The sequence below is a fragment of the Orycteropus afer genome, unplaced genomic scaffold (assembly GCF_000298275.1).
Source record: "Orycteropus afer afer isolate SDZICR_OR568_19922 unplaced genomic scaffold, OryAfe1.0 scaffold00435, whole genome shotgun sequence".
In the NCBI taxonomy this organism is placed as follows: Eukaryota; Metazoa; Chordata; class Mammalia; order Tubulidentata; family Orycteropodidae; genus Orycteropus; species Orycteropus afer.
The window spans coordinates 2,034,692-2,046,465 of record NW_006922022.1 but is presented as its reverse complement, the minus strand read 5'-3'; the positions used below and the strand labels follow the sequence as shown (position 1 = coordinate 2,046,465).

Below are 11,774 nucleotides of genomic sequence, written 5' to 3'. Positions count from 1 at the left end.
TTCTTCTGGTCTCATAGTTGTATAGGCTGCAGATCGGATGGTGTACCAGTCGCTAGGACTAATTGTTTCCGTGAATTTTGGTTTTCTTCATTCTTCTTTGCTCTGGATGAGGAGATACCCATCGTTGCATCTAGATAGCAGCTTGCTAGCTTTTAAGATCCCAGTCGTTATTTGCCAAAGTAGGAGGTGGAACAATGTTTTGTATAGTATGTTATGCCAATTTAGCTTGACGTTCCCTGCGACTATGGTCCCAAGCCTGCAGGTTCAACTACTCGGTCCCTCTGGGTAGCTGCCTGTGACCAAGCCATGACCACATCTCCAAGGAGTATTTCTACCTGATATTAATGTTCACCCTATATACCTGTCTGTTGTTCTGCTGGAAGCCACAAGAGTGAGTTCAGTTCCAGACGTGAAGGGTAGCTAGTGGCCATAGTCTAATGGATTCCAGCAGGCTCTGTCAGACGAGCAAACCTGGTCTTTTAAAATTTTTTTATGTTTTGGTTTCATTCCACATTGTTCTCCCACTCTATCCAGGATCTCGTGCACCAGTCACCCTCCAAGTGGTTGATAGTGGTAGCCAGGCACCATCTAGTTCTTCTGATCTCATGGTCATATAAGCTGAGGATCGCATGGTCTACTAGTTCCTTGGACTAATTGTTTCCATGTGTCTTTGGTTTTCTTCATTCTTCTTTGCTCTTGATGAGGAGAGACCCCATAATTGCATCTAGATGGCTTCTTGCAAGCTTTTCAGACCTCTCAGTCTCTAGTCATCAAAGTGGGATGTGGAACAATTTTTGGGGGTAGTATGTTATGCCAGTTGAGCTTGATGTCCCCTGTGCCTGTGGTCTCGAGCCCATACCTCCAATTACTCGCTCCCTCAGGGTAGCTGGCTGTGGCCAAGAAGTCACCGCAATCTTCCCTTGTCAGCTCTGCTATACACCCAGACATTCTTACAGCACATACAGATATGCTTTTAGAGGCATTGTCTCCCAACACTATACATGGTCACGGGCACACTCCTCCCTGCCTAGACGTACCTGATTATTCAGCCTATCCACCCATCTATCCACCTGTAGATCAATGCTTGCCATCACTGACAGTGTAGTACTGTACGTGCAAAAGGGTTCATTTTTGTTTTCTGTACCTCCCGTGTCTCTCTTTCTGTCTTCTTCCTCAATGCCACCGTGTAGATCAGTCTCTTTTGGTACATTGCTCTTCCCTTCACCCACATCAGTACTTGTCTCTACCTATTTAGCAGTGTTCCCTCCTCTACCTTCTCATCCCTGGTAACCAACAAAGTTTCCTTCCATGTGTAAACCTTTCCTTGACTTTTTACAATAATGAAATACTGTATTTGTCCTTCTGTTATTTACTTATTTCACTCAACATAATGTCTTCCAAGTCCATCCATGTTATGCGGTGTTTTGTAGATTCTACATTATTGTTTAGTGTTGCATACTATTCCATTATATGTATGTACTGTAGTTTCATTATCCATTCTTCTGTTGATGGGCACTTAGGTTATTTCCATCTCTTTGCTATTGTAAATAGTGCTGCGATGAACATGGTTGTGCATATATCTGTTCTTGTCCTGGCTCTCACTTCTTTAGGATATATACCTAGTAATGGAATTGTTGAATCAAATGGTATTTCTAATTCCAACTTTTTAAGGAATCACCATACTGCTTTCCTTACTGGTTGTATCATTTGACAGTCCCACCAGCAGTGTATGAAGAGTCCCAATCTCTCTGCATCCTCAGGAGCATTTGTTATTTTCTGTCTTGTTGAACTTTGCTACTAGTGCTGGGACAAGATGATATCTCATTGTTGTTTTGATTTCATCTCTCTAATGGCTAATAATTGTGAACATTTCTTCAAATTGTGGATACTTTTTATAATGAATTTTGTTAGGTTGTGTTATAACATCTGAGATAAACAGTATTATATTCAGACAACTAATGTGCAATCCGACTTAGTATACGACACTCGTATATAGTATGAGGATGTAGTTGAACAAGTATTTATTACATTAGAAGAGGGGCTGGCACACTACTACCCATAGGCTGAATCCTGCCTACCACCTGTTCTTGTAAGGTTTTGTTTGTTTATGGCTGTGTTTGTGCTACAGTGGCAGAGTGGGGTAGCCATGACAGAGACCTTATGGCCTGTGAATCTTAAGATATTTACCATCTGGCTCTTTATGGAAAAAGTTAACTGATTATTCTCTTTATCAGCAGCCATGGGATGAATTTCTTTTGTGAACATTATGCACCTTCATTTATTGACTGTGTATCCTGGGCATACACCTATTACTACAGTAAGAATTGAAATAGAAAAGTAAATGAGTTCCCTTTTGGAATTTGTGTCTATTGTCAGAAATCTATATGTCTATCCATATGTATATCTTATTGATCTATATTGACTGATTGATCAGTACATAGAGATAGGTAGAAACACAAAAGTCTAAAAAACTATGGGAGCATAATAAAGAGAAGAATAAAATGTCAGAGGGAAAATTAAAGGGAAGGCATTCTAAGGAAAGTATTCTTTTTGCTAGGTCTTGGAGAATGAGGAGGAATTTCTGAGAAGTGAGGGTGTAGCATTCTAACAAAAGAATAAGGAAGTACTGCCTGCGGACTAAGTCTATATGTAAAATTATTAACTGTTACCTATATCTGTCTGTCTATCTCTATATAAAAACTCAAACCAAACTCACTGCTATTGAGTTGATTCTGACCCATAGCAACCCCCAATGGGTTTCCAAGGCTGTAAATCTTTAAGGAAGCAGACTGCTTCATCTTCTGTGGAGCAGCTGGTGGGTTTGAACCACTGACCTTTTGGTTAGAAGCCAAATGCCTGCGTCAGTACACCACCAGAGCTACTTAACTATATATTATTTAAAGTTAATATTTGATATCTAACTTAGTGCTCTGACTTAGAAAAAAGCAAAAGTTGTATTTTAACCATAAGCCTATGGATATTGACAAGTAATTCCAGTGAGGTACATTTAGTGAAGTTTCATACTAATTTAAAAAGAAAATAGGACTGTTAAGTAGCTTTAATTCATCACCATGTTGTCATAAACTATTGTCAAATATATATTTTAAGAGTTCTTTTATCAGATTTGTTTGGATGCTGTGGCAAAAAAGCAAGAAAATAGAATCTAAAACAAAAGATTTTACTCAGAATTGTTAATTTGAAGTCTTCATTTTATTTCAGTTGGATTGGTTTACCATTTGTGAATGAGTGTGCTTATTTTTGGAAAGAGAAAGAAGATAGCAATGTCATCAGAAGAAAGTATTTCCTAGATTTGTTATTTGACTTTTTTATAGTACATTTAGACAAAAACAAATAAGATAAATAGAGCTTAAAGGGCCACAAATTGAACATTTAAATTGAGTTGTAGCTATGTATGTATTCTGCTTTTTATTATTCAATATTCAATATTATTCTAAAATAGTTTCGGATATTTAGAAAAAATAATTCTGGTGCTTATCATCTGCATAGATTAATTTTTGAAGCATTTTCATGTTGTACTAGACTTCGTTTCTTGGTGATTTCTTCATTCAAAATTCAGGTTGGCTTTCATCTTCCCTGTGAGGTCTGTTGTAAGCTGAATTCCAGCTCTGCTGTGGCTCCATAGCCCCTTGGGTGTGCTGCTGTCGTGGGGACACTTACCACATTCTCTGTATTCTTGCTTCTCATAAAGACTATGAATTCCTCAAGAATTAAGACTGCTATTTTCATGATAGTTGAATATATTTTGAGCACTAACACGTTGCCTCAAGCATATCTGTGTTTGATAAACATTTATCAGATAAATATTGTGTCATTGATCCTTGATGTAACCTATAAAGTAGATAGTCTGGATGTTATTGTTATTGTTCACTGTCAACAGATGAAGAGTTTCAGTAATATGCACAAGGTCACATAGGTTAATTTTCAGAGCTGGCATTCTTATTATTCTAAAACCTATTTTCTATCTAGTGTGACACATTCCCCCTCCCCTTTTCTTAAACTTTAGCAAACAATATTTTTAATTTTTAACTTAATTTTCACAAAAGGTAAAGTATTCACATAGTTAAGAAATCAAAACAATATCAAAAGATTGGGAATTCTTGCTTTCACTCCTGTCCCTCCCATTCATCCACCCTCTTGCCCTTCACTTATTCTCATTTTTCTCACTTGCTGCAATGATGGGCTTAAGCATAGTAATGATTGTGAAGGCGGCGTGGGACTGGGCAGTGTTTTGTTCTGTTGAACATAGGGTCGCTTTCAGTTGGAACTGACTCAATACAGAACTGACTCAATGGTAACTACCAACAACAGCATACCAAAAGTAAAGCATACTTTATACGCTGTTTGGACCTTTAACAGTGTATCTTGGAGCTCTTTCTATAACTCTACCTAGAGAACCACCTTAAATAATTGCTTTAGGACTTTTTTTATATCTATGTATTATTATTATTTTGTGAAAATATACTTTACCCCTTCTACTGTTGGTGGACACAGACAATCTGGTTTTTAAAGTGTAAATTTTACGTAATGTAAAATTTCAAGCACATGCAAAAGTAGAGAGAACAATAACATAAATGCCTCATGTATTCATCATTCAGTTTCAACACTTAACTCTGGTCAATCTTGTTTCATTGGTTATAATACTTCTCCTTCCCCTGATTATTTTGAAGCAAATCCCAGGCATCATATCACTACAAACATAAATATTTCCATCAATAGTATTTTTTGATTAAAAAAATTCCTCTTTTCTATAGTGAGAAGCCTCTAAGAATGAAAACATTTTTAGCTTTTTTAGATTTACAACTATGTTCACTTAATGATTGGTCTCAGAAGAATAATATTTACTTTTCAAAAACATTTATCATTTTATAAAAAAAAAAATGTTCAAATGGATTGTTGTCATTGTTGTTATGTGCTGTTGAGTTGGACCTGACTCATAGTGACCCCTCCTTGGGTTTCCAAGGCAGTATCACTATGGAAGTAGATTGTCCAACCTTCCTTCCGAAGGAGTGACTGGTGGGTTTGAACCGCCAGCCTTCTGGTTAGCAGTCAAGTGCCTTAGGCACTATGCTACCTGAGTTCCTTTTGAATGGATTAGTGGGTCAGAATCGGACACTTTGGTAGGATGGATTGTATGGTATCACCTTATCTTTTTTCGTAATGTACCTACTCTTCATTCTCTCATTTTTTCCCCTTCCATTAAACATATTGAGAAAGGGAATAAACTGTCTTTTGTTTATTTTTCTTTTTAAACTGAAGATGAAAAGAAAAGTATTTTGATGAATGATAATCTGCTGTTAAGAAATATGCTACTCAATTTAAGGTTGATACTAGTATTGCTTAAATTGCTTTAACTACTCTACTGTCATCTGGTAGTTAAGGATTCGAGACCTCGAAGGAGCTTTACAAGTAGAAAAGGCCAGCCAAGCAGAAGCTGTTGCTGATTTGGAAATGATAAAAAATGAATTCAAGGAAGTTGAAAGTGCATATGAGCGAGAAAAGCATAATGCACAAGAGAGCTTTGCAAAACTAAATATGTAAGTGTTTTACTGTATAATTCTCTGACTTAATATAAAGATTTTATGAAAACTATGTAAGTAGGAATGTGTAGTATTTTAGATATAGCTCCCATTAATTTCAGTAGTAGATTGGGAGTAAAAAGCTTCATAAAATGTAGCTATAGTTTTCTATGTCCCTGAATAGATAAATGTGATAATGCTCTTTTAGATTTTGAAGTATCCTGGGTATTCAGAGTAGTCTCTAAAATGCAGGCCTACACTAGAAAAGTAAACATTAATGTCTTTTGTATCATATTTACTGATATATGTAATACTTTTAAATATTTCGATTTTAAAGTGACATAAAATGGTCTATGTGGAGGTGACTGATGCTTGAGTTCTTTTTCTGCTGCAGAAACAATAGTAGTAGGAGTAGCACTGCTACTACTGGCTAATTTAAAGAGACAGGGGTTCTACTTAACTTTCATTATACTCGTGCCCTTCTGACTCTTGGATGATGAGGCTCTTGGAAGAGGCAGAGAAGCCATGTTCTTTTGGTTGTGCTGACAGCAAGGCCTGTTCTCCTGTTTCAGTGGACCCTGTTTGGACTTATAAAATAGCCATGAACAACATTTGGTATTTTGTTGAGTGAAAATAACTTTTAATTAAAAATTCTATTTTCTTTCACATTATCTAAATAAACAGTAATATTCGATTCCTGAAAAACATGAGTTTTATGCTCCATCCCTATCTACTTCCAGTTTCTGCTCTTTTGAGACAACTTTTAATTCTTATCACTGTTTCTTTTGATATTTATTACTAAATAGCATGTATATTCTGTCATTTTTTTATTTTTAACTTTAGATATTATCTTTAGCCTTTACTTATTTATCACTATTCCTTCCTTTCTCTCATCTTGTCAATAGAATTTTATTTTTTGTGTTCTATGTATTTTATTTTTCTAGACTTCTGCTTTTATTTATTTATTTTTTTATTCTGTAATCTGTCGTTTTTCTTTACAGCACTTAATACTACCTACCTGACATTTTATTATAGTCTTTGTTGTTTATTGTCTGTCTCTTTATGTGGATAGGTATTTTGTTGTATTCATTGCTATCTTCCCAGTGCCTTGAATAGTACCTGGCACATCCCAAACCCAAAAAACACCTTGCCCTTGAGTCAATTCCAATTCATAGTGACACTACAGGATAGAGTAAAACTGCCCCCCATTAAGTTTCCAAGGCTGTAATCTTCACAGAGGCAGACTGCCTCATCTTTTTCCTGCAGAGTGGCAGGTGGGTTTGAATTGCTGACATTTTGGTTAGAAGCTGAGCACTTAACTATTGAGTTAATTTTTGACTCACAGTGACCTTCTTTGGGTGTCCAAGGTGGTAAATCTTTACAGAACTAGATTGCATCATCTTCTTTCCTCAGAGCACTGGTGGATTTGAACAGCCATCCTTCTGGTCAGCAGTCAGATGCCTTAGGCACTGCACCACCAGAGCTCCTTTAACCACACATGATTTGCTAAATCAACAAATGAATGAACAGTTAATAATTGCCTCATTTTAAATTAGATTGTTTTATGTGAACCAGTTGCTGATTTATTCCTAAACTTTCTAATAGAACTGAAGTTGTTGTTGTTATTGTGTGCTGTCGAGTCGTACCCGACTCATAGCGACCCCTCTTTGGGTTTCTGAGGCAGTATCACTACGGAAGTAGATTGCCCATCTTCCTTCCGAGGAGTGGCTGCTGGATTTGAACTGCCAGCCTTCTGGTTAGCAGTCAAGTGCCGTAGCCACTATGCTAGAACTGAAGAGTCTCATTATTTTCCAGCCCTTCAGAAATTCTATCATTTTAACTTTCTTCTAAGAGACATCCCTACTAAACTCATCTCTCCACCTTCTACATTCTGAATGAATCATTTTTCAAAGGCACTGTGGTGGCACAATAGTTAAAGTATTCAGCTGCTAACCAAAGGGTTAGTATTTTGAACTCAACCACTCCTTGGGAGAAAGTTGTAGCCGTCTGTTTCCATAGAGACTTACAGCCTTGGAAACCCAGTGGGGCAGTTCTTCTGTGTCCTATAGGATCACTATGGGTCAGAATTGACTTGATTGCAGTGGATTTCGTTTTTTGGTTTGGTATACAGTTGTCCCAGGACTTTCTTTCTTTTTTTTTTAATTGTGGTTTGGGTGAAAATTTACAGAGCAAATTCATTTTCCTTACAGCAGTTCATACACATTTTGTTTCACACATTGATTGCAATCCCCATACTGTAACAGCTCTCTTCCCACTTCCTCCCTGTGGTTACCTTTTTTTCCGTGTCCTTTCCTATGCATTACTGCTCTTCGAGCTATCTCCCTCTCTCTGTGAAAATTTTGATTTCCCATGATTGATTGTTCTAAGGAGTGTACCTACCTGGTGTAAATAATCACCTTATATGCCTGTCTGTTGTTTGGCTGGAAGCCACAGGTATGAGTTCAATTCCAGGCCTGAAGGGTGGCTAGTGGTCATGGTCTCAGGGGTCTCATCAGTCTCTATCAGAACAATAAGCCTGGTCTTTCTTATGATTTTGAGTTTTATTCCACATTTTTCTCTCACTCTAGGATCTTCTGCACTGATCCCTGTCCAAGTGGTTGACAGTGGTAGCCAGCCACTATCTAGTTCTTCTGGTTTCATGGTCATGTAGGCTGAGATTCGGATAGTCCACTAGTCTCATGAACTAATTGTTTCCAAGTGTCTTTGAATTTTTTCATTCTTCTTTGCTCTGGATTAGGAGAGACCAATTGTTGCTTCTAGATGGCTTTTAAGATTCCAGGTGCTACTCGCCAAAGTAGGATGTAGAACAATGTGTTTGTGTAGTATGTTATGCCAATTGAGCTTGATGTCCTCGGTGACCATGGTCCTGAGCCCACATTTCCAGTAACTCGCTCCCTCAGGGTGGTGGGCTGTGGCTAAGAAGTTATCATGACTTTGCCCTGTTAGTTCTATTTATATATACACTTTCACGGCACATACAAATACATATGTAGAAATATCATCTGCTGACCTTATGGTCATGAATGTATTCTTTTCTTAGACGTACCTTGGTCACTCAACCTGCCTACCTATGTACCTACCCATAGGTCAATATTTGTTATTATTGATAATACAGTATTATATATATATAAAAGTGGGAATTTCTTTTATCATCATGCTGGGAATTCCTTCTATTTTTCCTTCTGTGTAGGGTCCCTTGGCTCCATCTTTCTATTTTGATTCACTCCCTTGTAAAATAGCTTCCTGAGAAATCATACATCAGATGAAAATTTTTAAAACTTGCATGGTGAAAATGTTTTTATTTAAACTTTACCTTTTTTGGTACTTTAGCTGGCTATTCATTCTGTTGTGTTGAGTAGTTGGAAGCCATTAGATTCCTGATCTTTTTTGTGTCACTTGTGTTTTCCTCTGGGAACCTATACAGAGTGACTCCCAATTCTGGATATGTAGGCAAATATATAGAAATGATTTATTTGTATTGTATTATAATATATGATATAACAATGAAGTATATCTGTATACTTTATGGACACTCTAGAATCTTCTCTTTGTTTCTAATGTTCTAAAATTTCGTAATGATGGGCCTGGCATGAATCATTTTTCATTCATGGTCTGGTTACTCATTGAGACCCTTCAAGTCTAGAGACTCATGTTATTTATTCTGGGAATTTTTTTTTGCTTTGCTGATTACTTCCCTTTCATTTTCTCTACTTTGGCTTTCTGTAACTTTATTATTTTAGATGCTGTGATTCCTGGGTTGCTTTTCTGATTTTCTTATCTTTTCTCCTCTTGGGTCCATCTTTGTTGTGTAGTTCAACTTTCTGGGAGATTGACATAACTGCAGCATCCAATCCTCCTGTGTACTTTTATTTTAAAATTTTAGTTACTCTACCTTGGTATAGGAGCTCTGATGGCATAGTGACTGAGGCATTTGACTGTTAACCAGAAGGCTGGCGGTTCAAACCCACCAGCCACTCCTCGGAAGGAAGGTTGGGTAATCTACTTTTGTAGCGATACCGCCTCAGAAATCCAAGGAGGGGTTGCTATGAGTTGGATCCAACTCCGTGGCAGTGAGGTTTTTTTTTTGTTTGTTTGTTTTGTTACCTTGATATGTCCTTGATCCAAGGAAAAGTATACACTACAGTTAACACTAGAATTGTCTGTGTTCTACCATAGAAAAAGGAAAGTGGGCTGTTTAGAAAAGATCATATGCCATTCAAAAACTAGTTCAGTATTTGATTTTAGTTTGAATGTTTAGAGTCACTTTATCTTTTGCATTAAAGCTTACAAAATTAGAGGAAATGGGTCTACTGCACTTATTGGAAAGACTAAAACTTACATTAAAAATAATGACAACTCTTAAATTTGAATAATTATCCAGGTAGCTGATTATCTATAGCAAAATTTAAGCAAAAATACTTCTGAACTGTCTGTCATTATATGTCTATAAGAGAATGTAAACACAATTTTAACACCAGCTTGAGAAAAGTTTAAATAGGAAGGCAAGGCTTTGAGAAGAAATGCATATATGTTTTCAAAGTGAATATGAATGACTTTTAGTGATTCTTTTGGATTTTCTTTGCCACTGCATCATGTCCATGGATAGTTAGGAGTAAAACATTTCTTCCATTTCTAAGATTGAATTTTAATTTGAAAATTGTTTGGTAAAATTATTTTCTCAGTTTTGAGGCAGTGACTGAGATAATTGAACTGGTAAGTGGTTTTTATGCCTCAGAAATAATGGTGAAACCAATTAACAGTAACCAAGTCTATTTTTCATATAATCTTGGTCATAATAAAAATACCTGCTATCAAAAGGGGAAGTCTCATCCTTTTAAAATCTTTTGTTTAAGAATGTGTGATCTTGTTTATCAGAAAAGAGTAAAGATAGCCTATAAAGGCCTCTTGGCATGCAAAAATGATACATATAGTGTATTTGCTTCTTGTTTTAAAGTTGTATAATAGCAGTTGACAAAAAGCATGTTTGAAAAACCAGTTCTGACTCTTTAACTTTTCAGATTGGAAAGAGAGTATTTCTCCAAAAATAAGAAACTAAATGAAGAGATTGAGGAACAGAAGAAAGTAATTATGGACCTTTCAAAGAGACTGCAGTATAATGAAAAAAATTCCAGTGAATTACAGGAAGAACTGGTAATGGTAAGGATAAAAAAGAATACCCTATGGCAATTATTTTATTACATCAAATTGATATGTGGTAGGTTTTATCCTCACAAAAGGCCAGGAGATAGTAGTATGAAAATAATTTTAGTGACATATTAAGAAAAAAAATCAAAACTGGAGATGCTGACTAATAACCAATGCAACAATCACAGTGTACTGCTGTCAAGTTGGATCCAACTCATAGCAACCCCTCCTTGGGTTTCTGAGGTGGTATCACTACGGAAGTATATTGCCCACCCTTCCTTCCGAGTAAAAACAAGTATGTACATAATAAAACCTCTCTGATTTGGAATGGTCGGGGGGGTGGGGTGGGGGAGGGCGGAACTAACTGAATTAGTGAAAAGTATAAATTATAGGATCTTTTAAAGTGTGTTCAAGAGTTTTTCTTTTCTTTTTTAAAAAAGTACATAAAACAATATTACCTTGGGTGAGGACTCAAGATATACAATCAGTAGATCTAATGACAGATTCCAAAGACTATGTTTTATAATCGTTTTGTATCTGATCTCTCCCCATTCTCCAGCAGTCTAGCTTTAATACCAATGCCAAATTTATCTTTCTAAATTATCAATCTGATTTTATCAACCTCTCTTTATTCAAAAACCTTGTTGCTTTTATAATAAAGTCCACCTTGGTATGTAATCTAAGCCCCTGTTTCTTTTTATCTCCATATTACTTTTCCAGTTTCTTGCCATTGCCCTCTATTTTGCTTCAGCGCCATTAGAATACTCTTGACTTCCTAAACACATTATATATTCTCATATCTTTTTACTTTTGTTCATGCTGTTCATTTTTTTGGGCTATATTGACTGGAATGTTGTCTCTTGTTTTCCACTATCAAATTTCTAGACATCTGGTAAGGCCCATCTCTGATATCTTGCTATCTATGAAATTTTTTCTGGGTCTGTCTTTTCTTACTCTCCCATCCACCTTAAGTCAGAACTTTGTTGTTGTTGTTGTTATTTGCCGTCGAGTCGGCACCGACTCATAGCGACCCCTCCTTGGGTTTCCGAGGCAGTATCACTACGGAAGTAG

General features: G+C 36.5%; 1 protein-coding gene across 1 annotated transcript in view; it reads left to right on the top strand.

Moving 5' to 3' along the window:
* The window catches only part of CCDC171 (coiled-coil domain containing 171), a 466,256-nt gene that overhangs the window by 104,449 nt on the left and 350,033 nt on the right, over positions 1 to 11,774 (top strand). Inside the window, exons 7-8 of the mRNA XM_007954161.2 lie at positions 5,395 to 5,555; positions 10,577 to 10,715. Coding sequence (XP_007952352.1) covers positions 5,395 to 5,555; positions 10,577 to 10,715 — 300 coding nt within the window. The remainder of the gene's footprint in view (positions 1 to 5,394; positions 5,556 to 10,576; positions 10,716 to 11,774) is intronic.